The following is a 25,731-nucleotide window of genomic DNA, read 5'->3' on the forward strand; positions in this document are numbered from 1 at the left end:
TAATTATGATGTAACGTATTTATTAAAATGGATAAAAGTTAAATTTCGATTAAAATAAAATAATATTTTTTTGTAGTGGTTAATAGATGGTGAATTTTATTTTTTATTAAAGCACAAAGTTGGAAAATATAATAATTTATTAATTTTATGAGTTAATTAGTATCGCATAATCTTCACAGTTTCAAATGCATTGAATTCTCATATTTAACTATTAAAATAGTAATATGATATTATGTTACATGCATATTAAAATGCTTTGCCCAAACTTTTGATTATTAAAAAAAATCAAGCCTTAATTTAATTTTTAATATACATAAATGTAATATATCATTTTAACAATTAGAAATATACTAAATTTGAATTGACATATTATATTAGATCAATTAATTATTTTTAATTTTATTCACCTAGTTCACTTTCAAATGATTAAAGGTACACTTATAAGATTTTTTAAACTCCAAGGGCGTATTGATAATTTTTTCTCGCATTTAACATCTTCCCAAAACGTTCAAACGTTTATTAGCATTAAAAGCCCCTAAACTTTCTAATTTGCTATGACCAGAATACTTATTTTACCTTTCTAATTACAATATAAATTAATAATATATGATATTATAGGAAGGTATTTTGAAAATTACCTTAATAAAATTGATAAAATGGGGTGGGTGGCCTGGTCGGTGGGGCCATTTTGAAAATTATATTACAAAGTTTCCCTAATTGGCAACAGTTCCCCTGATCGCAAGGACAACAAATGCATCGCTGTGAGGCTCTGGTTCTATTAACGGCTTCCCGTTTCAAGTCTCCACTGGCTCTCTCGGATCTACTCGCCGCCTTCGTCGAGGCCTGGGAGAGCTACCGCGACAGCAGACGATGGGGGCTTCCTCGTGGCCATCTCCGGAGGAAGTAATCCTCGAATCTCATATTTTGGCTCTGGATCGCGATTTCTTCTAATCATCTTGCACTTTGTGTTCTTTTGGGCTTCGTCATTGCGGATCATCGTCGTTGGTTTGATTGGAGTGATAGGGTGATAGTTATTATTTGTTTTTTCTTTTCTGTGTTTTTTTTTTCAGATTGATGCGGTGAAGGAGAGGGTGGTGGAGATGAGTGGAGCGGAAATTCGGGATGTGAGGGTTGTGGTCTCGCCGTATAGGATTTGCCCGCTTGGCGCGCACATTGATCATCAGGTTCGATGCGTTTCTCTGCTCTTTCTGCTTCTCTGAACAATTTCTGTGTTGTGTTGGAATAGATGTGGTCCATGAACAATTTCTGTGTTGTGTTGGAATAGATGTGGGCCATGATGATGGGGGCTTGTTCAATTATATGTTTGTTAAAATTGAATTATACTCATTATAAGTTGAAAAACAAACTGAAAAATTTGAAGTTGAACTGAAATTGGAATTGATAGGTTATCAAATTCATCTGAACCCATCGTATTGTGATTTTTAATCATAAATACCTCTTATAATATTTTAAAATTTACTGTCTTCATGAATGTATGTACAAATATAAACACATATTCATATATATGTGTGTTCACTATAATCGATATAATTCTATTTTACTGATTTACCATGGACTGAACAAAACTGAAAATTTGAAGTTTAGAAAATTCCAAACTGAAGTTTAACTAAAATTGGAATTGATTGGCTCCCAAAACTTGTCCAAACCAAATAATTTTATTTCATTTTAATAAAAAAATAAATGTTTTTTTAATTTTAATTGAAATTCGTCATATAATATATTTATTTTTTACTTTCTTACATGTACCAGTATACAGTTTCATTGATTTACCTTGGTCTCAAGATTTTGTTGCATGAGTAGAAACTAGTCTGGCGTTACATAGCCCCCACTGAGTTGATCATGGGTGTGAGCACTCGATCTCTGTACCTACCTTGTTACCTCGGATTCAAGGGCATCTTCAATTTGCTCCATGTGTTATCTGCAATGATACAGGGTGACCTTTGATGGAAACCAATAATTACAGCATTAGAGAAGTTTATCTTACATATAATTATGGTTGGGCTCATCTAGTACCAATGTAGCAGAATAATGACTTAAGGTACCCGTGATGGAAACCTATAGTTAAAAAATCATTTGATCCACTCCTAGAAGCTCTAATACAATTGATTACATTATCATACATGTGAGATCAATATAATTATTAGATTTTTTTTCTCCTTTAAAGTCTAAACTCACTAGTCACTACAATAATCGTCTAGGTGGTCTTTTTTCCCCTCTTATAACAACATTCTTGAATTTTCTTAACTTTCATTTGGGACATATTTCCCATTGCTAGTATTTTTTTTAATAGTATATAGAACTGATGTGTGAATGGGTTTCCTCTCTCTCAATAGATTTTCAACATTTTGCAAACAATGCAATTTAGTAGCTGCTGAAGCTTCTGTTTAATTTTCTGCTCAATCTCTGTCAATATTAATGGTGATTGAAGGGATCTTTTTCTTTGATATTGAGAACCTGAATGTGATTCTTTCAATTTCTTAAGGGAGGAACTGTTACAGCCATGACCATCAACATGGGCTTACTTTTGGGCTTTGTTCCATCACACGATGCTCAGGTAAGAGAAAAGTTCTTGTTGCATTGTGGTTTATTTCAGCGCAGAGTGCATCTCTCTTTCTGCTTATAGAAGTAAAATACTCTATGTGATTTAGAGGGTTTCTAGTTTCTACTAACATGTCATTCTTACAATTTTTGTTGCCCCATATTTTTCTGCATTTGATACATTGATTGGTTGTTTATTGCAACTACTTTAAGAGAATGTTTAACAGTATAGAACTTCAATGCTATTGTTTACGTTGATCTTGATGTTCTGAATTTACTTATAGGTATCAGTAAAGTCGGCTCAGTTCCATGGAGAAGTAAAGTTCAGGTGAGGAACTTTTCAGTATATTGCTGATAAAATATCTGAGATAAAATAGATTAATATTATTTTTATTTTTCTGTCAAATCTGGTTATTCGAATAATTAATAAATATATCAATTTGCTTCTTAAAACATTGGCATTAGGAACATCAACCGTAGTGATTCTCTAAATTTCTAACTGTACAATGATAAAAAAATGTTACTATGTTTTGGTGTACCTTTTTATCTTTGTTCCTGGATTATTCGTGCATTTTGCTCCACCTAAGCTTGAGTAACTTATTTCTACAGTAGTTGTTCCTCTAACTCGTTTTGAGAGTAACCAATATTGTAGCTCGTGGTTATTGCAGTGTTGATGAAGTTCAATGCCCCAAGAAAATTCGTGAGGAACCGGATTGGGCACGTTACCCTAGAGGTGCACTTTATGCATTGCAAAGTAAAGGACATCATCTGACTAAGGTCAAAAAATATACAACACTCATTCTTATGTGTTAATGGATTTTGATTTGTTCTATTATTCCAATTCATCAATTCTTACATTTTCAATATGATATTTTTATCATTAGGTTACATTTCCCCCTATGTATGATTTGTTTTTGGCTTAGTAGGATGTGATCATAAAATGTTTATTTTTCTCTGGAAATACAGACGTAAATCTTAATTGACCCTGCTTTTCAGACCAATATGCCTCTGTTGACGCACAGTGCTCATTCTGGATACAAAATTTGTACTTATTTGTTTGTGTTGAGGGTACCATTGGGGACCATGTGCTAGTCCATGTATTTACTAGTGGATCTTGCTGAGCCAAAACTAAATGTTTTAATGCAATGCAATTGTTGGCATACAAGTTAAAGTTTGAAATGCTTCGAAGGATTACTCTGTCTCTCATCTTATCCATTAAAAATCTTCATATGATGTTACTGCAATCTACTCTTTCATTAGCCAGTGATGTTTTCTTGTAGAAGGGATATGTATATGACTACTGTGGACTTCTGCTAGCTAGACCCTTTTCATGTGATTAAGCATCTTATTTTGTTGTCCTTTGTTGCATTTTATGATTGAAATTCATGTCCCTCAAGTAACTGAACTGTAATTTGGTGCACTAGGGTTTCATCGGCTTCATTTGTGGCTCAGAGGAACACAGTTCAGGACTTAGCTCTTCAGCAGCTGTATGTTAACTTGTATAAGTATATCATTATTCCTTGTATTTTTGAATTTCTTGTGTTTTGAAAGAGAACAAGTGCACTTTGTACAATTTCATATAATTTGTACATAGCTTAAAACTATCAATCTATCATGATGAAACAAAGCTAAATTTGTGTATGTTTTGCATGTTAAAGTCTATTCATACATGATTATTGCTAGTGCTGTCCAACATATTATTTCTAATTATGTTTCTAATCCTTAATGGTTGGGGTTCAAAATGTTTGGATTATATTTTGTGGTTGTTTCTACTATGATAATACTGATAACATGCTAGAAATCATGTAGTCAGACTGCAATTTGATTAATGGTATACATGATGACTCTAAGAAGTATGCAAGCACACTTTTTTTAGATACAAAAGGAAACATGAAGGGCAGGGTAGTAATAAAACCACTAGCCTTTACACAGTTGCACTATATCCAAATGAAGAGAGAGGAAGGATAGACAACATTATGTTGACAGGACAGTCCCAGAGAGGTGAATATATCAAATTTCAAATAGTTATTCGTCATGAGGTGTCATTGCTGAAGTGTGAAAAGATTAGTTGAGGAGAGTGACCATGTGTGACAAAATATTCAATTATTACACATGCCCATCCACTGAAGGGACCATGAACTCATGCAGGTGCAGCAGTGGATTGGCCATTTAGATGAGAACATTTGCCAAGTTGGAGGCCTTCGTAAATTGTAATTGAGACCATCCATACAGAGCAAACATGCAAGATATGAATAGATGAACAACAGGGTGGATTTGCCTTTCGTTTAAGTTGTTCCTCTTTTGCATGATAATAGGCAGAGTTGACCTGCTGGTAGTCAACAGGTACCATTTAAGTTCTAAGCATGATCCCATGAAGATAGAAGCATTAAACTTTAGTGTGCAATACAGACATGCATCATTTATATTTAAATAAATTTTATCTTGTTTTATTGTTGCTAACCAAGTCTTTTTTGGTCTACTTCACCCTCGTTTGGTATGCGTATTTGTCATAGTTTCACACCGCCTAACTGGAGCATTTATCGGTCGTCTAAGTACATGTCCGTACCACCTTAAACGTGTCTCACGGAGTTTTTCCTCAATAGATGCAACTCCAACTTTCTCTCTAATGCTCTCATTTCTTATTCTGTCCATCTTCGTATGTCCACACATCCATCTTAACATCCTCATCTCCGCAACTCTCATCTTTTGTTCATGTACTCGAGTCATAGCCAAACATTCAGCGACATATAATATGGCAGGTCTAACTGCCGTTTTATAGAACTTTCCTTTAAGTTTTAGAGGCACTTTACGATCACATAAAACACCTGATGCTCTCCTCCACTTCAACTATCCTGTTTGTATTCTATGTAAGACATCTCTCTCAATCCCTCCATCGGCTTGCAAAAATGATCCTAAATATTTAAAACTCTCAGTTCCAGACAACTCATCATCTCCTATTTTAATACTTGTCTCATTACGTTCAATATTGCTAAACTTAAATTCCATATATTTTGTCTTTACTCTATTAAGCCTAAAACCTTTCTCTTCTAGTGTTTCTCGCCAAGATTCTAATTTAGCATTTACTCCCTCACGTGTCTCATCTACCAATACAATATCATATGCAAACAACATGCACCATGGTACGGTATCTTGAATGTGTCCAGTAAGTTCATCCATGATTAGTGTAAAAAGATAAGGACTTAGAGCTGACCCTTGATGTAACCCTATCTTTATTGGAAATGCTTCAGTTAATCCGCCTGAAGTCTTCACTCTAGTCGTTACTTCCTCATACATATCATTAATTAGGTTAATATATACTACGCTAACACCCCTCTTTTCTAGAATTCTCCATATAATTTCCCTTGGGACTCTATCATAAGCCTTTTCTAAATCAACAAATATCATATGTAGATCTTGCTTTTGCCCCCGATACTTTTCAATTAGTTGCCTGAGAAGATGTATAGCTTCTATTGTCGACCTACCAGGCATAAACCCAAATTGATTTTCGATGACCATAGTCTCTTTCCTTAATCGTTTTTCTATTACTCTTTGAAAATTTACCAATTTGAAACTTTGCATGAAAACCATCTTTCAAGGTGAAATTTTCAATTATAAGTCTGCAGAGGCCATTGAATAAGCTATGTTATAAATTTAGAATTGGATAACGCCTGTACTACTTATGCTAGAACATGTTACTTTACAGTTTATTGCAACAATTAAAATGTTTGACCTGCAGCATGACATATAAAGCAAACAAATTTTGTCTAGCGTGATATGTATTATAAGCCAGAGGTACTGCATTTTCTTTAATTATATTCCTTGTCTTAAAGTATGTTTTATTATCTAATAGATTTGCATTTTTTTTATGAACAGGTTGGCATTGCTTACCTTTTAGCTTTAGAAAGGGTAAATGATAAGACTATTTCCCCTGAAGATAACATTGAACTTGATCGGTAAGCTCTTCCAAAATATTGTATTTAAAATTGAATTCAAGATTTTCTAATGGTTAGTTTCTCTGTTACAGTTATGATTTCTTGATTTTAATGTGAGGACAACTGCTTTGAGGGTTAAAATTTTTATGCTGATTTCTGTAGTTCCAATTTTATTTTTACTAGAGTCGTGTTTTTCTCTAGGACAAAAGTTCTGCAACATCAAAAGCATTAGCAATAGGTTTAGCACAGAGCTAATTGGTGAATGAAATCATGAAAATCCGCTGATACAACATGAGCTGGATGGGATAAATCTATGTGCCTCAGCTGACAAATCTCACAAGGTTGTGTGCCTACACCAGTCTTGCAAGGAAGAGCAAATAACTATATAGAAGCAAACTTATAGATAAGCATTCCAGTAGCCCAGTCTTTAAGACTTGATGCAACATGGATTAGGTGTGTTAGACAAAGTATAAATATGAATATACTAATGTTTTTAAAGAGAGAAAAATAAAATTAAAATTAAACCATGATCTGCTTTATTTTATCATATTATTTGCATCACCTACCTTTGTCAAATTGCAAACTTAGCTTCTTTAAATGCTTAGAAAATGCAAATCGTGAAAACACTTCCTATAAATTTACATTTGTCAATGTGTTTATTTTTAAATCTATGGTCAAGTTTTTAAATTTCCTCCCATTTTGCATGATACGGGTAAGATGTACTGTTTTGAACCAGTCCTGGTATATGGAACAAGTTGTCACGACATCATGACGTTGTAGCCCTATTTCAAATCATCGATAAGGGCTTACATCAAAGCCCTCATCATCACAAAGAAACTTCTTCACAAATCAATGAACTTGAATGTCGGGCAAGCCAATCTCTTATCTGATTTCTCTGAAATCGCTAACTCTAGGAGGTGGGTTGATGATCAATGGAGGTAAGTCTTCTTACTCTTCCTCTCCCTCTCCTTCTTCCTTCCCCCTTCCCCTCATATTCTTATTCTTCCTCTTCCTCCCCTGCTGCTACATTGACACAAACTGATTAGTGTCAACTTGTGCCACTGTCCCATTACAGAACTGTTCCGGTCTAGGACCTAAAGCGGTTCTTTGCTGGTCTTTTAGACTTTGGCTATAGTTACAAAATGCACACATGTAATTAATTTTAGAACCTTTTTGATTTGTGCCATGACGAGCTCTTGCTAACTTACATAATGCAGGTTAATTGAGAATGGATATTTACTTTTGCAAAATGGTATTCTGGATCAGTCAGCCATTTTGCTTTCAAAGTATGGGCATCTTACATGGATTGACTGTAAGGTAAGTCCAAGTGGAGCAAATGGAGCACTATTTTTGTTTGAGTTTATACTTGTTATAGTTTTACAGTACTAGATGCAACTTAGTTTTCTGCTGGATGATCTTTTCCTATTATATGAGTCCTATAATTATGACATTTTCTCTATTAAAGAATCAATTGTATCTGGTGAAAAGGCAGAGATTTGGAAAGTAGGGTAAAGTGAGGGAGTAAAAAGGTTAAAGAAGAGGACATAGGAGGCCACAGAAACAGGAGAAATAAGGGATTTGTCTTTATGTTCTCTCAAAACCTGGAGTTAGTTTTAAGTAGATAGCTTTGGTTAGTGGAGTTTGAAACAAACAATCCTATCATTTCTTACTCTTACTTTAGTGGGTATACACAACAACTAGGTATTTAGAACAAAATTAGCATATTGTACCCTTTGATATCTAGTTTAATTTTGATTTTTTTAAACCAGTATGTTCAACATTTTCTTGAAACAATTTTGTTGATACTAATTGAAGTCATTTTTGTTTCAATGGCTTTATCTGCTAACTGCTTTTATTGGAATAGACAAGGAAACACGACATTGTCTACTTCTCAAATCTGCAAAATGGACAATGTCAGCGATCCCACGGACAAGCTACATTCAAGATTTTGTTGGCATTTTCAGGTTTAAAGGAACCTCTAATAAGAAATTCTGGATACAATACTCGTGTTTCAGAATGCAAGGAAGCAGCAGAAATTCTTTTAGAGTAAGATACTTTGCCAAGCATTATGTGGTATTGTGCACCATGTGAATGTGGATGTCGGGTTATTTCATAAAGTATCTTAGTTCTACATGATTCCTTTTTCTCTGCAGAAAGATACATTGTTTTCGAAGGAAAAATCTACTTGCATATATTCATGTACCCTTAATTTGACTTTTAGCAATTTAGGAGGAATATCTTAGTGTTTTGGAAGGCTTCTGTATTGTCAGTAGCCTATGGTTAAATGTGTTCTCTCTTTCCCCCTCTTTCATCTCTTTGTTCACAAGACCATTTTCATCAACTGATGCTAGAATCTTCCTCTTTTCTTATTTCGTTGTCTCTCTCTGACATCCTTTTCTTCCTTCTTCCTTTGCTATCTTCTCTCTTATGTTCTAACAAATGAAGCTTCTTCCCTGTGAGTGTCCCATCCTATTGGCTCCTCCAAGAACTGTTGAGACAATCTCAGTGATGTTTGGTACCTCAGCTATAACAAAAAGCAACTCCTTCCATTGCACACTGTTCTGCACATCATGATTTCCACACTTTGTTGTCCTCATTGCAGTGTAGGTTCTTGTCTTATTTTAAGGGTGCATCAGAACATGCACAACATCAAGATTAGTTTGTATGAAAGCATCCTTGGGCTTGCATTGTAGATTGATGGAAGATAGTTGTTAATCCAAGAATTTGCATCTTACTAGCATCTGGAATGAAGGCTGTATTTTTCTGTCAAAATGTAAGAGTTGAAGATTCATCAAAGACCAGACCAGATCAATGAAGTTATGAACTTTGTTATATTTACTTATTCTCATTGATTATACTTGACATATTTGTTAATTTTTCCTAGTCAAGTATGGCCTAAAAATTTATCCTCTTTAAAAGTTCCACATGATGACATTATGTGTTTGATAATTCCTTTAGTGGATGATGCTGTATTTAAAGATTAGAAAGAAAAACCTAATAATATTACTTAGCTTATCGTGCCCTTGAAATTTGCTGTCTTAAGAGCTAGTTTTAGCATCTTTCTGGAATTCTGTAAATAAGGAAAGCTCAAAGCCACATTAAAGCTTTCTCTTTCATTTTCCATCACCCATCTTATGCAACAAATTTTTAAATACAAACCTTGTGAAGTCCTTTAGTCAACTTCAGTTGTTAGTCTTTTCTATACCAGAATATATATGGGCATCTTGATGAAGGGTATGCTTCCAATTATTGATGGTGAAGGTGGTTAAGTATGTTACCGTGCACCAGACATGCAATTTGTATCCTTGATCTGGTAGTATGCATACATACATGACAGACATCCTAGCATTAGCATGATGTTCCATATTGTATTGTAAATGTTCTTGAATGAGACAACAAATCCTTGCAGAAGAATCTAAAATATCTAATTAAACTTACAGCTGTTCAGATGTACATTAATTCTTTGGAAGTCATATGTTTCAATGCTAATTCCACATTTACAGTGCTGCAGGTGATGGATACATGGAACCTCTTCTTTGCAACGGTAAGAAAATAATGTTTTAGGGAGGGGTGGATTATTTACCTGGAGAATATAATATATCAAATAATATTAGCTGATTTTGCTTTTTACAGTTGATCCAACCTTCTTTGAAGCACACAAGGTATGCTCTTTTACTTCTTTTTTTTTTATGATATTGGTCATTAATAATTATTCCTGACAACTGCAATTTCTGTTTTTCTTGAGATATTTCATGAAGTCAATGAACATCATTCTTAGGTTTCTTAACATAATTAAAAGAAAACCTAAATTTTGATTAAAAGAGTTGCATAGCACATGAGGTATAACCCTATGCAGAGATCAATGGTGGCATAAAATTCATACAAGTGGTGCAGATGGTTGTGACTCGTGGTCCATTGTTCTTTACAATCTTGCCAAAACATTTTTCTCATAATATGCTAGGCCATATTTTGATTGCATATAGAAGGGGAGCCGTGGCACAAAGGTAAAATTGCTATCGGGTGACCTGGAGGTCATAGGTTCGAATCTCGGAAATAACCTCTTGCAAAGCAGGGTAAGGCAACTATAATAGATCCTTCTCCGGAATCTCGTATTGTCAAGAGCTTCATGCACCGGGCTGCCCTTTCATAGAACTTGGCTAAAAAAATATTTTGTGGTATTAGTTCAACATCACAGTGGGAAAATTCTCCATGCAGCTGTTCAAATACTCATCACATAAGGTTTATTGTCATTTCTGTTGTTATTCAACTGGCTCTTTTTTACCTTTACAGGCATTGAGTATATGATTACTTTAGAAAATCTGTCCTCAATATTCTGAAACTCTAGTATCTTAGCAATCAATAACCATGGTCACTTCTATTTCCTTCTCTCTAATTACTAATCTAACATGTTCTAATAATATGAAGCAGTTAACAATTGCTGTTTCCTAGAAGGTAAAGTTCTTTTTCTTTGAATCTAATATCCAAGTTTTGCCTTTTGCTTGGTATCTCCCCATAGTTCCGTATTATCAATAATCAGTCTGTTTATTTGATTGTTTTTTAATTGATAAATTAATTTTTGTTGTTTGGCCAGCATAAATCAGGAATTGAGTAGTTTATGGCAGATTGGACAAAAAAACATTTTAAGGCAACTTGCATTGTTACTCTTAGTTTGCTTAGGAAGTGAAAAAAGAATAAACTGTTTGATATGATAACCTAGAGTTTTCTTATGGTTTTTAAAAGTTACTTCTCTTATCCATTTTCAGGATTTGTTAAAGCCTAATCTGGCAAAAAGAGCTCTTCACTACTTCTCAGAAAATAAGCGGGTTAAAGAAGGTTGTTTCTCTTACCCATGTGTAGCTTGTTTTTCCTTTGGCGTAGCAGTATTGTCCAAATAATTATTCATGAGATCCTAGAACATATATTATGCAATTAATGAAAATCGTCATAATGAACTAAAAGATTAAAGAGAGAATTTATAAACTTGATTAAGTGAAATTGAAAATTGCATTACAACTGAACTTCCTATGCATTACCTGTTGCAGTCACAGTAATGTCTGCAATATATTTGTGCATTTTGGCAATTTACATTTATTTTTGTTCATTTTAGGACTTAAGGCATGGGCTTCTGGAAATTTGGATGATTTCGGGAGGCTTGTGTCTGCTTCTGGTCGCAGTTCTATTGAGAATTATGAGTGTGGTAACTAAATAAAATTGATACTGAGTTGTATTATTTTTATTTTATTGCTGAACAATATTCCTTGCCTGTTATGCTTGCTTTCTCGGTATGCAACTATTAAGAATATTTGATGTAGACCAAGATATCCCTGTAGCCCTCACCTTCTTTATGTATTGGTGGCATAAAATGGATAGATAAATCTGATTAATTTCTTTCAGAGAAAAGAAGTGTTGGATTAAAATAAAAGAGGAAGTGAAAAATAAAAAGGACAATGTGTTGCATGAAAAAATATATTCTGATCACAAGTAGGATTTAGCTGCAACTAGATGGAACCAGAAATATTTAATTTGTTTGAAAAAGTAATGCTTAGCATAGGATAGATGTAAGAATACAAACATGATACTTGAGCTTTTAGCAAAGAGCCAAGCTATGCTATGTATCTCTAATGAAGATCAAACTAGAGAAAGAATTAAGCTAAGCTTTGCTACTGATCTTTCCTCTAGGATCCTTTAGTGCTTTCCTTTTCCCTCTATCTACTGCATGCTCTTTTATGCGCCTCTTGAGGGAGAAACTCAAGAGATTTGTTGTTGAGATATCTCTCTTTATCCTCCATATCGATGCATGTTTGAGGTTGAAAATTCATCACCTATGTGCTGTGTCAATAATTTCCAGAACTTTGCTTAGTCAATGTTATTCTTTTTATGTTTACTTTCAAATTTATGTAACTAATTAGACACATATAGTATTTATCTTCCAGCTTAAGGAAGAGTTGAAGAATATTAGAATTCATGGGTTAGATGGTGTAGTTGTGTCTAGGCCCATCTTAGTACTTTAGATTTGGAGCTCAATCATGACTCTTTATGTATACCCATGTAATGATTATCGCATAACGAATGCAATACAAAATATTAGAATTTTTTAATTTCCAAGTTTAACAGAACCAAACATAATCAAACTCTTACTGTTTGTAGGGTGCCAAGAGATGATAGATCTGTATGAAATCCTTTTGAAGGCTCCTGGTGTATTTGGAGCACGCTTCAGTGGTGCTGGATTTAGAGGTTGTTGTCTCGCTCTGGTTGATGCTGATTGCGCTGAGGAAGCTGCTGCTTTTGTTCAGCAGGAATACAAAAAGGTTCAACCAGCATTTGCCAGCAAGATCTCGCCAGCCAGGCTTGTACTGATATGTGAACCAGGAGACTCTGCCCATGTCATATAGATGAAATTCAACCCTTGAAGTCTGTCTTGTACTAAATAGAATCTGCATCCTATTATTCCGTTGTCTCTACAGTCACATTCAATTCATTGTTCCCTTCAGCTTCGCATCTTGTATCGCTGTTTGTTACCTTGAATAAAAAGATCCAAACCTGATCACATACTGAGGTTTCCAATAGTCATTTTTCTCATAAACTCTGATGTGCATGCTTATGTGCATCAAATGAAAGTTAAATTGGAGCAATTTACAGCCTCCAATTCATTGTAAACCTCACTTGTTTTTATTGAAGATCCTACCAGGTTGGTAATAGAAAGCTCATGCGCCAGGTCAATGGCCATTCCATGAGTTGCCATCAGTCTTTCCAGAACCTGCTGAAAAACCAGGTACATACTGATGACACTTTTGAATAAATTAGAATACAGAAATCATCATTAGCACTACCAAATGAACTTTTTCCTCTCCTCCATTGGCTAATGGCTATCATGTGGAATACTGCTGTTTTTAGTCCACCTGTATTTTACTTCTTTGTTCTTTGCTACCTCTCTCTACATAGATGGACAGCATGAAAGTGCAAAAACGTAGTGTTTCATGTCCTTGCAAAGTTTCTTTTTCACCTTTTATGATGTTATTTGGGACAAACAACAGCAGCTTATGAACAACATCTGGTGGAAGATTTAGGTGGGTGGACCTCCCAATATATTTTTCTTCCACAGAACCAGATGCCTCATAAAAAACTCTAGAGGCACATCTCAAATAAAAAGAGAAGGTAAAATCTTCCATCTGTTCTTTGGTTGCAGTTCTTCCATCTCTTTTAGAAAACACAAATCAAGAATCTAGTTACTGGAATGGCATTACACTTTGACTGGCAGTCATAGCCCCATCTTTATTAGGTTGAAAAAGAAAAGTGCAATGCACCTAGAAAGCATGCAAACTGGCAAGAATAAATCGCCTGAGATAAGTCAGTGCCAGTCAACAGTAGGATTCTTTTCCTCCCATAAAAGAATTCAAACAGCCGCAATTGCATTGTCATCATCAAATTCATGTTGTACTACTTATTCCACATACTTTAAATTTAATTAGATAGATTTTATTTCTCCCTTAAATTCTATATAACAGTAGTTAAATTGACTGAGTCATATTTTACTACACTAGATTAAATGTCCTTTGGGCCTCTTGTCTACATGACTTCTTGAATTGATCATATTCAACTACCTAATCAACTTCTAATATGGTTTTTCTTCTTGTGCAGCATCTACACGAGTAAAAGTTCTTTAGTAGCTAAGAGTGGATTGCAATGATTAATATGTACGTCGAGTATTTTTTCCCATTTCTCTTTTTATTCTTTACATCTTTCACTTTCATCAATTCAACTACTGTTATCATTATTGATCATTTTAGAACATATCCACAGTCTGTCAGCATATCTTCTCTTCTAAACAGTGACAATAGCATCTGAAGAAAGAAAAGTCTGAGGAGTTTAGAGTAGTTTACAATGAGCACTAAAATCTCTCAAAACAGATCATCATCACAAACACTCCCACTTTTTTTTTTCTCCTCATTCATCATCATAACTGCAATAGATAAGATTCTACTTGGCACTAGAAGCCCCCAGGCCTGACCACCATGTTTGATGTCTTAACTAGGAGTTGCCTATATATACCAAGTTCTATCGAACCAGAAACATAGAGCAGAAATGTGAATGTTATCCGGCGACTAGTCGCACGGCAAAGGCTTTGCCTGATGAGGCAGAGAGTGGTGTGCAGCCAAGGATGACTTGCCGGCATATACATGTGCATTCCTGCTACAACGAGCTCATCTCCTTGCCGGCGAGTTTGTCCTTGGCTACATATGGCTCTCTTCTTCTCATGCAAAGCCATGTTGATGGTGATCACGGTTCGTATCGTTCCTGATGACACATTCTAAATTTCATATGCACTGTTTCTATAGATGAGTTAACAACCTTCTTGAAGCAAATGGAAATTAGTGCTTGCATTTAATAAAGATGAAACTATGACAAATTTTGATTTGATTTGTTGAATTATATATAGTTGAGAGTAGAATCCCCTCTCCATGAGCATTAAGAGAGAAACTTATCACACTTTGTTGGGCATTGAGGTCCGTTTAGTTGAACCGAAAATTGAGGTCTGACAAAGAACGTGAACTGCAATGTCGTTCACCAATCGCCCAATATGTTGATATATGAAGTAGTCGAGACCAGAGCTGGACCATGTCGAGAAGGCATGGACCATGCAAAACTGACCCAACCTGCGCCATGATCAATGGGCATGTCTATTCTGAACTGGACGAATGCGAAGTAGTAGAGCATTCAATAAGCAATGAACACCAGATGATAACAAGACCTGAACCCTACCCAACTTAAATGAGCAACAAGTACTTGTAATTTTAGGCAAACCAAACCTCAACCCTAACCCAAACATTAAGCATGATCGGATACTCGAACCTAGCTTTAAATGGTCAAGCAACCCATGAAAACCTATGTATCATGTACCCGATAGTCATCCCTAAGTGAGTCGCACAAGAACAGTGGAACCGACATATTACTACAATCCAAAAGCATAGCCTAAAATCATGAGAGACCCTAAATGACTGTAAACATGGATACAAGGTGACCATGAAGTTCAATCTTCATGTTGGTTAGTAAGACTTAATGCAGCATAGAGTAAAGTTCAATTCAATATAATTGAATGTGCAAAACTGAATGGAACAGCACCAAAACCACAATGACAAAAGAATTAAATTCAAATGGCTTTCCAACAAACAAATTCTACTACTTCAGAACAAATGTGTCATTAGAAGTCCAAAATTTTGATTGAACTGCACCAAATTGAAATGCTTAGGTACTTGTCTAACAACAGCGGAAACACTAAACATTGAAGTGACCTCTCTCATCTCATGAGAATCAAAATTAAGATCTAACAAAAGTGCTTACTTAGTTCATCCTTCTAATCAGCTCATTCATGTAGTCTTCGCGGTTCCCTGCGTCTCCTCCCTCAACATAGTGATTCCTTTTCTTTTCAAGGCCGCCCAGAGGCGCCTTCAATTTAAAAGGCCATAGGAAATTGTTTGCTTCCCTAAAGTGTGGCCCGACGGTCACAATTTCATGAACAAGGTCTTCAATACAGATAATGCCACATTTACCCAAACCCTGAAACCAACAAACAAATATTGAAATATAACTCGAACACGATCAAGACAATATGAATGAAACAAACAGAAAAACTGAAAGAATGCCACCGGAAACACACCTGCTCAATGACTGAATTATCGGTCAGAGGAATACGCTGTTTGTTTAGTTTTCCATATCCCCTCTTGTAAATCAATTCTTTGACACTCTTGAGATTAGGATACCTAGAACAATATGAAGTAAAGATTTCGACTACATTGAGCAATCACATTCCTAAAGTAAAGAACATGTCAGTACCCATATGTGACATAAGGCTCCACCCTACGTAACATGTTAATTGTGGCCTTGTTAACTTTCAAAAACACGCCATTGAAGATCTGCAGCAAAGAACAAGTAAATGTATGCACTAGAAAATTGTTAGAACATAGTAAATAGAGCTATCAGTATTTACTTGTCGTAGTCGAAGAAGTTGCAAGATCTTTCGTGTTTTTGGATGCATAGCATTGATACTAAACAAGAATAACAATAGAGATTATCGTCATCGACAACCTAAGAAGCATTGCAAATCCAATGAATGATTCATGTACCCTCTAATCCGGATGATGAACAGAAGCTTAGGCTCTGGGCTGACATAGAACCCACCCTTCGTCCTCGCCTCCCTCTTCAACTGGATGAGATCGTTCTCCTGTCAAATAGAGATTATTAAATCAGTTTAAAAAACGAATTTGTTTTTTTTTCTTCTTCTTCCCGAAATAGCACCTTGGATTCGTACTCCTTGGCGTAGTTCTGGGCACGGGCAAAGATTAGTTTCCGGTTCAACCGGGCCTTCTTCTTCTTGGCGGCGAGCTCCTGATGCTTCGCCAGAGCCCATTGCTCCTCCCTTTTCCGCTTCCTCAGCACCGACTCAGGGATCACCGGCTGCGATTCCTTCGTTGCCATTTCGAAAATCCCTGGATGCCATTTCGAAAAGCTGCGCAAACCGTAAGCAGAAAATCAAGGAGGAGACGAGAGAAGAGATCGGACCAGGAGAATGGGCGTCAGGAGAAAACAAAGATGGGTCGGCGTCAGACTCAGAGTTATATGCCATTTCGCGACAGGATTAGGGTAAAAAAAAAAATGGAAAAGACAGCATTTGTGCAAAAATTAGATTAAATGGAATAAATCGATAATCGATCGAATTTAAAATTTTAATTTAATTATTTTAAAATTTTAATTTTTTTAAAAAAATTAATTAATTCGATTAATTTAGTAAGATTTTAAAATTTTTTATTTAATTAAATAAATTAAATTAAATTAATTAAAATTAAAATTAAATAAATAAATTTATAAATTTTTAATTAATTGATAAATCTTTCATAATATTTAAAAATTTTAATTATTTCAATTAATTTGATTGAAAATTAAATTAATCGATATTTTATTGATTCAATTTATTTAATTTTTATTTAAAAATATGATCGATTTAATTAATTTAAAAAAAAATTTATTTGGTTCAACATATATGCATGTGTGAATGTGCTAATGTATATAACGATTTGTGATCAATTTGAGAAAATTATAATTGGACCCATCAAACGCTACATTTATGTATATAACGATTTGAAATGTATTCTGACGACAATTTCGAGAAAAATTATATTTTGCTCCCCATCAAATTTTCATTCATTGACTCATTCATACTTTTAAAATTCTCATATTGTCCCTAGAGTTCTCAGATGAATTTGATTTTGATAGAGCAAAATGAAAGACTAGAGTAGAGTGAATAAATGATTTATAAAAGTGTTTATAAAAATTGATGTGGTAGGAATCTACTATCGTATATAAGTGAGTATTGCCGTTGAAACTTTCTTCTTGTGATGTAATCAACTCTATGAGTAATAAGTAATTGGTCTCACAGAAGTTTTCCACCGGCCACCAGGGGTAAATCAGGAAGTGCACGCAGCGGTCAGCCCAGACGCCCAGCATCCTTTAATTGCGCTCCCCATTTGAAGGAAAATTCTTGTAAATACGTCTTAGATGAGGATCGAACCGTAGGTGCATGGATGACAACTTAAATATCCTACCGCGACATCATTGTCCCGGGAACAATAACACATATCAAAGAATCAAGTAGGAGTTGCCCTAGTAAAATTCCTCTAATATTTAAGTGCTCCAAGGAATAAAATAAAAATGTAAAAGTGTAAAAATAACTTAGATCAACTCGGCAACTCAATCACTCTAACTAATTTGATAGTTTGACTGCTCTTCTCAGACCAACTTAAATCGTTCAAAGGTGGCTCGAATAATAATGACTTTATCAGATAACTTGACTAGTTTGTAATGGATCGCGTAGACAAATTCAGGTGACTTAGCGCTAGTTGAATATCAACAATATCAAAATTATAATTTTTAAAAAATAATCGTCAGTTTCAAAGAGACGTGTGAATTTGTAATTGACATTATCATTTTTGCATAAAGAAATTTTATAAAGTTTATGGAGCTAAACGAGTAACTTGTGTGAATTATAATGTGAAAATATTGTGACTCCAAAAATTACTTTAAAATGGATTCCTATATTTTTTTAAATGAAAAGGATATTTATTTTAATTTTAATTATTCAAAGGGAGAGTTGACAATATAATCTTAATACTAGATTCGGTTGACCAATCTCAAATCCTAAAAACTTAGAAATTTTTTTTTAAAAAGCATAGCATTAAGTTTATTAGTGTAGCATCAGCAGCTTAATAAATTTTATGCCCTAAGAGTTAAAAGTCAGAAGGATTTATATTTTTTTAATGAAAAAGTCAACTTTAAGCGGCTAAGGTCAATTCTTCAAAGTACCTTTTGCATAGTTGGGCAAAAAATCAAGGTGATTTAATTTTCAATTAAAATCAGATAATAATCTCATTTTTAATTGAAATTAAACGATTGTCCCATCTATTTTGAATTATCCTTATCTTTACTCTTGTCTAAGAGTTATCTACTAATTTTTAAATATTATAAAAGTAACATGCTAAATTAAATTATGTTTATTTAAAATATAATAAACTTATTTATCATTTTATTTTATTTATTAACATATTATTTTAATCAGATTATCATTCATAGAAATAAAATTCAAACACCAACTAATTTCTAGAGCTATATGTTAATTTTTATATTATGATCAAATAATATTTATTTAAAATATAATAAATATCATAGAGTCCTCATTATTTATTTTGATAATTAAAATATTATTTTAATTAAATTATAACTTAGAAAAATAATTATAAAATAATATAAATTTATTATTTATTAGCTTCTATAGTAGTTGTAGAAGTTAATTGTTAAATTTTATACGATTAAATGATCAAATAATATAAGAGTATTTTAGAAAATTTAAGTCAAATGCTATATCCATTTAACTTAGCGATCATGAAAATCCAAATAATGTTCATGTTTTTAATTTTTATTATTTCCGAAACATAGTTGAGTTGATTACAACGGAACAAAATTATTGAAGTGGACAAGAGTCGAATCTCGACAAAGTCGAAATAATGGCCTCCTCTTTTGTAGCTAATTGTAACTTTCTGATATACCTCTTAATAGATGATCGGGAGACCATTAGAGTGACGAATTCTATCTTTATCTATATAAATAAACAATGTCAAATGACAACGCAATTGTATTACACACTACTGTTGTGAATAACCACGAAAGGTTAAATGGTCAAACTTCGCTGTTCGATTGTTTAGTCAAAATGTCAACCATTTCTTTTACGTTTTTCCCTTTGTCTTCTAAAAGTCAACCGCCTTGAAAAACAACGAGCGGCAGCTTCGCCGAGGTCAACGGGGCGCCTCTTTGACGACCGGCAGCTTCGGCGCTGACTTCCCCCGATGGCCGTGCCGGTGCTCGCCGTCGTACGTCACGACGAGCATCGTCGGGTCGTCCGCCGCCCGCTCCACCTGCTTCCGAGCAGGGCAGTCCTTGACGCCGCTGCACCTGTAGTACCCCCTGCGACAGAGAGCCAACCGGTCAGATCGAGCCACGAAGGCGCCCTTTCCTGATCGTACGGCGGATAGACCGAGTTTAAGCACCTCGGTAAGGCGAGCCCTTGATCAACTTCTGCCCGTACTTCCGCCACGAGTGCTCGTCCGCCGGGATTTCGGCGCTCCGCGAGCTCATCGCCGGCACGCGCACAGTCTTCTTGTCGCGGTTCCTTTTGCTAAAATACGCCGAGAATTGGCTGAATTTAGAGAATGGATGAGGGAATGGACTAACGTGTGCAGCTCGACTGCGTGCGTACCTTTTCTTCGCGCAATGGCAGGGGCAGGGGCCGGCGCCGACGCTGTGGGGGTGGTCGTGCGGGTCTTTCCTGTGGTGGGAACGCGCGAGCGGGGGCCTTCCCCCGGTGGAGGGGACGAGGACAGAGGAGTAGCTCGACTTTCCGGTGACGCTGCCTTCGCCGCCGCTGAGCCCCGAGAGGAACGAGGCGTTCGACATTGGCGCCGTATCCGTGACGCTTAAGCTTTTCTTCGGCTTCGTGAAGTCCAGCGTCACGGTTGGGGGAGCCGCCGCCGGCGGAGGAGCAGTGGAAGGTGGGTCAGAGAAGATGGCGGCTCCGGGCTGGGGGCCTCGGCGGAAGCGGGCGTGGCCGGTTCTTTTCATGACGGAGATGACATTCTTGAACTCGGCGATGGTCTGTTCGGCGATGTCTCGGAATTCCGACGGCGGCTGGTGGCGGGAGAGCTGGAGGGCGAGCCGCTCCAGGCTCCGAAGCCCGGCGTCCGCCGCCTCCCGGATCAGAGCGATATCGTCCACGGGCATCGTCGACGTAAATCGCCGGCGAAATCGCAGGACAAGGTCAAGTTTTCAAAATTCAACTCCAAAATCGAAGAGGGGAAGCGATCGAGATGTGGAATTGGAAGAGGAACAGAGGAAATGAAGGCAATTTATAAAGAGAAACGCGAAATAAAATTGGTTATTTGTGAGATCCGACGATCAGTGCCTCATCATGCTCTAGATCAACGGGTAGAATTCAGAGTTGACTCGGAAAGTTGGAGACTGGAAATTGTAAGCAATGTGCGCAAAATTGTTTTGTCCTTTCTCTCTCTTCCCAATAGAAGTGAGAGTTGATTACAACGGAACAGAATTATAAAAGATGACAGAATTATAAAAGAAGATAATGATTCAACTCTCATAAAATCGAAATAATGTTATTCTCCGTCATAGTCAACTGCAGTTTCTCGATTTACCTCCTCACATATAGTCGTGAGATTAACCATGTGGAACCGTTAAGATGACGAATTCCATCCTTTGCAGAAGAAGAATAAAAATTCAATTTAATCTATCGTGTGAAGCCACTAAGATGACGGATTCCATCCTTTACAAAAAAAGAGTAAAAATTCAATTAAATCGATCAATAAAATTTAAAAATTCAATTTAATTATTTTAATTATTTTTTATTAAAAAATTAATTAATTCTATTTGATTTTGATTTTAAAATTTTTTATTTGATTAAATTAAATAAATCGAATTAATTAAAATAAAAAATAATTTTTAAATTTTTAAATAAATAAATTTATAAATTTCTAATTAATTGATAAATTTTTTATAATATTTAAAAATTTTAATTATTTTAATTAATTCAGTCAAAAATTAAATTAATCAATATTTTATAAAAGTTTGATTCAATTTTTATTTAAAAATTTGATTCGATTCAATTAATTTAAAAAAAATTGATTCAGTTCAATTTTAATTAATTCGATTCAGTTCAATTTTAACTGAATACTCAACCTTACTTCCCAGTTTGCTACACTTCATTTCAAGACGATGGAGTTCATACAAGAGATAGCACCGTCGAGTTTGGTTTCATATAAGCAACAAGGAGATTCCCAGGCAGATCGATCGGCGAGTTCACATTCTTGCATAGAGCTACACTGTCAATAGTGAACTTGTGTGTCCATAATGAAAGTAACAGAACAAAACACAGAACCAAGAAGCTGACATACGTTTCAGTTTCTGCAATAATAATAATTCCAGAAGATGTCATTGCTGCTTAATATATAACTGTTACTTTGAAGAACTGTAAGTACTTCACTACATGATCACTAATAACAGCTTAATTACTGGAGTAGCACCAGTTCTTATAGTGGATCTCTTGGATCACATTACTGTTCTTCCTAATTGCTTTATCTGACCTGTGGTAAAGCTACTTTAAGCTAACTAATGAAGAATAGGCCTAGTTAAGCTATGGAAGCAATCTATTAGATGCAGGGTATGGATCAATGTTGAATAAGAGTAGGAAGAATGAACATACAAACTGAATTTGAGTGATAATGAACACTATAATGGATGATGCAGGGTATTCAAATGCACAAGTGTTTCTAACTAATTTGCTGAATGTTCAAGCATTTAACTAATAAAAATGGGTGAAAACTCAAAACAAGAATCAAATACAGCATATCATCCTTGGAACAAAGGAGTAAGTTCAAATAAGTTCAACTAATTCTGCGAATGTTTCATGCTTTTAAGAATTCAAAATGCAGAAAATTTCCAAAGAACAACACCCCTAACATCGAAAAGAACAATTGTAAATTCACATACAGAGAAGTATTTCCTTAAACTGTTCAATGTTTCAGAGATAGTGTACTCAAAGCTCTATAGGATAACAAAGCCAAAAGAAAATTTGCTCATAAAAAGAGAGGTAGTTGGATCGCTTATACCAAATACTGAAGTATTGCACCTGCAACTCCATCATGCTCAGCAACTCGATAAATGGTTGTGGAACAAACGAATGTAAGCAATCACAAAGTGAGCTTTTGATGCTGATCAACAGCATATGTATGTTCCACTGGCAAAAACATGGCTAACCTCATTGAAATTTGCAATGCCATCAGAAACTGGTCTCAGGGATATGCCTGACAGCGTTGTAGCTCCTTCAACAGAGAAGTTCACCATCCCAACAACTTCAAGTTCACCTTCTGCCGAGTCCTGATCGACTGGCATTCTTGCTCTCAACCGGCCTGGAGGACCCTTGGGAGGGATATCAGGGATGTGCCACCTGATCTCCCTCTCTGCACGGATTGCCTTTGGCGCTACCTCAAGCAGCGTCGGCTCTACAGGAAGCTTCAAGGTAAACGTTACGTTGGTCAATGGCGTGAGCAACGATGGGTTGGAGACGTATTGTATCATTGCTCTGAGAAGTTTTCCAGTGTGGCGCTTCACAAGGCGAATCCTCAGTGGTATTGGGGTCGATCGAGGCTGCAAGCTATACAGAAGAAGAGGAATGGGGTCTTCCATGGATAGAGTCCTGACGTGAAACAACCCGTTCTCGAGGCTGCTTACACGAGAACTTTGCAGTGCAGCCTTCTTGATGCAGGAGGTGCCTTCGAGTCGGAAAGAGAACTCCGTCTCCTTCCCAGAAGCCTTTTTCGGTGGTAGTGTTCGGAGAAAGATGGTGCCTTTCAAGCCCACGCGAGAAAGAAGAGACTCCTTGAACTCGACATTGATTTCCTCAGCGATGTACATCTCAGGGCTAGTCATCTCCTTTGTCTTCGTTACCAGTAGATTCTCGAGAGGCGTGCCGGCTCCTGCTGCAGCAGCGGTGGCAGCTGCAGGGCTCGCACCAGTGGCGAGCAGTTCGAGACCTGTGAGACCCTCGGCTTGGGGTTTCTTCTTTGTTGTTGTGATGAACTCTGAGGCGTCAAGCCCGCCGCCGAAGGGGGTGTTCCCTTCGATTCCTTCGAACGCTTCCGAAAGGGAGGCCTCCTCGTTGCCAAACTCGATCCCTCCGTATTCGCCTTCAAATCCTTCCACGCCGATGAACGTGGGCTTCGTGGCTTCGGCCGGAGGAAGCGCCGTGACCTCGAGGCCTGCCAGGGCGAGAGTTGGATCCGCAGTGCTGGCGGCCAGATCTTTGTTCTTCTTGAAACCTCCAACGAGTGCCTCGTCGGGTTTGTCGATGCGATCGCTAGCGGCGAAGGGGTCCTTCTGCTCTGGGGTGGCCTCCTCTGGCTGGTCCTTCTGATCCTCCGGTAGAGAGGCAACGGCCGGGGCGATGGTGGCGGCGACCTCGTCACCAGCAGCAATGGTCTCGGTGGGGAGCTCGAAGGAGGCAGAAGAGAAAGCGTCGAGGTTGGCACGACGCTCGGTAGCGAGAGACTCCGCACCGCCAGCCCAAGAATCAGCGCCACGGACGCGGTTGTCCGCCTCGACGGCAGTATGGACCATCTTGGCGATGTTGTCGCCGTGGATGGAGGAGAGGATGTAAGCGAGGCGGACGCTTCCAACGCCGCGGAGGATGATGTCTAGGGCCATGTACACCTCAGGGTACTTTCGGTGAAGCTTCTCGGGGGTGACGTCGACGCCGCGACAGGCAGCGACGACGACGGAGACGGCATGGTTGACGGTGTTGATGCACTCAAAGAGGTTGGAGTGGTGGTCGGCGGTGGTGACGCCGAGGACATATACGGAGTTGACGAGGCGGTAGACGACGCGGTACTTGCTCTCGACCCCGACGACGAGCTGGCCACCGGAGGCCGCAAGGGGGTCGTCGCCCAGAGAGGAGTCAAGGTCATCGGTAGAGGAGGAAAGCGAGGTGGCCGCTGCGGCAGCGGAGGATGAGGAAGGGGGATGGCCACGGGCGGGGCCAGCGGTGGAGGAGAGCGAGAAGCGAGCCTGGCGGAAGGCGGAGAGGGCGGCGAGAGCTCGAGCGGGAGGGAACCACTCGCGGGTTTGGAGGAGGATGTCGGGGCCATTCGCAGGCTGCAGGGATAGGGCGAGACACGCCATGGAAAAATCCTCAGATCAAGAAAATCCTCGGTAGAGATCGGATCGGCGTCGGCGGCGGAGGCGGAGGAGGATGGCCGGCTCCCAGATCTCAGATCTGGAACTGATGGATTGGGGATGAGAATGGGATTATGGGAAGAGAAAAACTATGCGAGCGATTAACCCTACGGAGACCCCGCATAGGAGCGTGACATGCGAGACAGATACCTGAACCAAAATTTGACCAGCAAACTAATTTATTTATTTTAGCAAGTTGTAAAAACTCTTCTTGTAATTTAGTTAAGGAATAAGTTAATCTGATAAATGAAATTTATCTTCATTTTTATATATAAATATACTATATTAGTATATATCAGAATAAAAAATTTAAAAAAAACATCCTTTTTTATCAAAATTTAACATCATTTAAAAAATATAAATCAAGGATAATCTAATCCACAGCTTAAATTAAAATTATGTTATTTTTATAAAATAATTCTAAAGCGGTACTAATATGTTAAATATTGAATTATAAGTGAGATATTATTTTGATACATTTTAAAAGAAAATGGTTTAATTTTCTACCAAATTTAAAAGATAAAATCATTTTAAGTCTTAAATAAATTAAAATCAAATTCAATTTTAATTTAAACTATTTTTTTTATAATAATGAGGACAACTCTTCTGTAAAAAAGGTGGATCCAGTTCGATTCTATGCCAATTTTGAGCGGCCCCAAAAGGTCAGTCCCATGACCATCTGTAGAGGTAAATCGAGGAAGTGCAGTTGGTTATGACGTAGGAGGGTATTGCCTGAAACAAAGGACAAAACAGCTACTTTAAGAATGATTCTTCTACAAGTCTGCTGCGTCGTAAAATTCACCTATGCCCCGGGGGCATAATGGGACTACACTCGATATGCATCAACGATCAGTGTATTAAAAGGCCGGGTTCAATCATGAATGGGCCAATCAAGCAG

The 25,731-nt window shown here is 36.9% G+C and overlaps 3 protein-coding genes and 1 pseudogene across 3 annotated transcripts; 1 reads left to right on the forward strand and 3 right to left on the reverse strand.

Moving 5' to 3' along the window:
- Nucleotides 1–797: 797 nt before the first annotated feature.
- On the forward strand, nt 798–13,038 carry LOC141836125 (galacturonokinase). Its single transcript, XM_074723537.1, has 14 exons — nt 798–903; nt 1,071–1,184; nt 2,504–2,575; nt 2,844–2,887; nt 3,228–3,336; nt 3,984–4,046; nt 6,433–6,512; nt 7,709–7,808; nt 8,356–8,537; nt 9,995–10,035; nt 10,125–10,153; nt 11,255–11,324; nt 11,599–11,688; nt 12,639–13,038. Exons 1-14 carry the CDS (start codon nt 871–873, stop codon nt 12,881–12,883), a joined length of 1,272 nt encoding a protein of 423 aa, XP_074579638.1. The 5' UTR covers nt 798–870; the 3' UTR covers nt 12,884–13,038.
- Nucleotides 13,039–15,633: 2,595 nt separating this feature from the next.
- On the reverse strand, nt 15,634–16,974 carry LOC141835988 (large ribosomal subunit protein uL30w-like). The gene is made up of 6 exons (XM_074723405.1): nt 16,785–16,974; nt 16,613–16,710; nt 16,477–16,534; nt 16,323–16,402; nt 16,147–16,249; nt 15,634–16,046 (listed from the first exon to the last, which is right to left on the reverse strand). The coding sequence occupies exons 1-6, from the start codon at nt 16,962–16,964 to the stop codon at nt 15,831–15,833; spliced, it is 735 nt and encodes a 244-aa protein (XP_074579506.1). The 5' UTR covers nt 16,965–16,974; the 3' UTR covers nt 15,634–15,830.
- Nucleotides 16,975–19,831: 2,857 nt separating this feature from the next.
- On the reverse strand, nt 19,832–20,813 carry LOC141835538 (putative WRKY transcription factor 17; annotated as a pseudogene).
- Nucleotides 20,814–22,583: 1,770 nt separating this feature from the next.
- LOC141835707 (uncharacterized) lies at nt 22,584–24,895 on the reverse strand. Its single transcript, XM_074723085.1, has one exon. The coding sequence runs from the start codon at nt 24,777–24,779 to the stop codon at nt 22,818–22,820; it is 1,962 nt and encodes a 653-aa protein (XP_074579186.1). The 5' UTR covers nt 24,780–24,895; the 3' UTR covers nt 22,584–22,817.
- Between the last annotated feature and the right edge of the window lie 836 nt (nt 24,896–25,731).

The sequence above is a fragment of the Curcuma longa genome, chromosome 10 (genome assembly GCF_044706935.1).
Source record: "Curcuma longa cultivar G26 ecotype Majalengka, Jawa Barat chromosome 10, ITB_CL_G26_1.1, whole genome shotgun sequence".
NCBI lineage: Eukaryota > Viridiplantae > Streptophyta > Magnoliopsida > Zingiberales > Zingiberaceae > Curcuma > Curcuma longa.

Bases quoted from the DNA above. Each gene is read 5' to 3' on its own strand.
- LOC141836125 (XM_074723537.1), top strand. From the start codon at position 871: ATGGGGGCTTCCTCGTGGCCATCTCCGGAGGAA. The intron at 2,888-3,227 runs GTGAGGAACTTT...TGGTTATTGCAG, and splicing joins CATGGAGAAGTAAAGTTCAG to TGTTGATGAAGTTCAATGCC. The intron at 11,325-11,598 runs GTTGTTTCTCTT...TGTTCATTTTAG, and splicing joins AAATAAGCGGGTTAAAGAAG to GACTTAAGGCATGGGCTTCT.
- LOC141835988 (XM_074723405.1), bottom strand. From the start codon at position 16,964: ATGGCAACGAAGGAATCGCAGCCGGTGATCCCTGAGTCGGTGCTGAGG. The intron at 16,535-16,612 runs GTACATGAATCA...ATTCTTGTTTAG, and splicing joins TTCATCATCCGGATTAGAGG to TATCAATGCTATGCATCCAA. The intron at 16,250-16,322 runs GTACTGACATGT...ATATTGTTCTAG, and splicing joins GAGCCTTATGTCACATATGG to GTATCCTAATCTCAAGAGTG.
- LOC141835707 (XM_074723085.1), bottom strand. From the start codon at position 24,779: ATGGCGTGTCTCGCCCTATCCCTGCAGCCTGCGAATGGCCCCGACATC.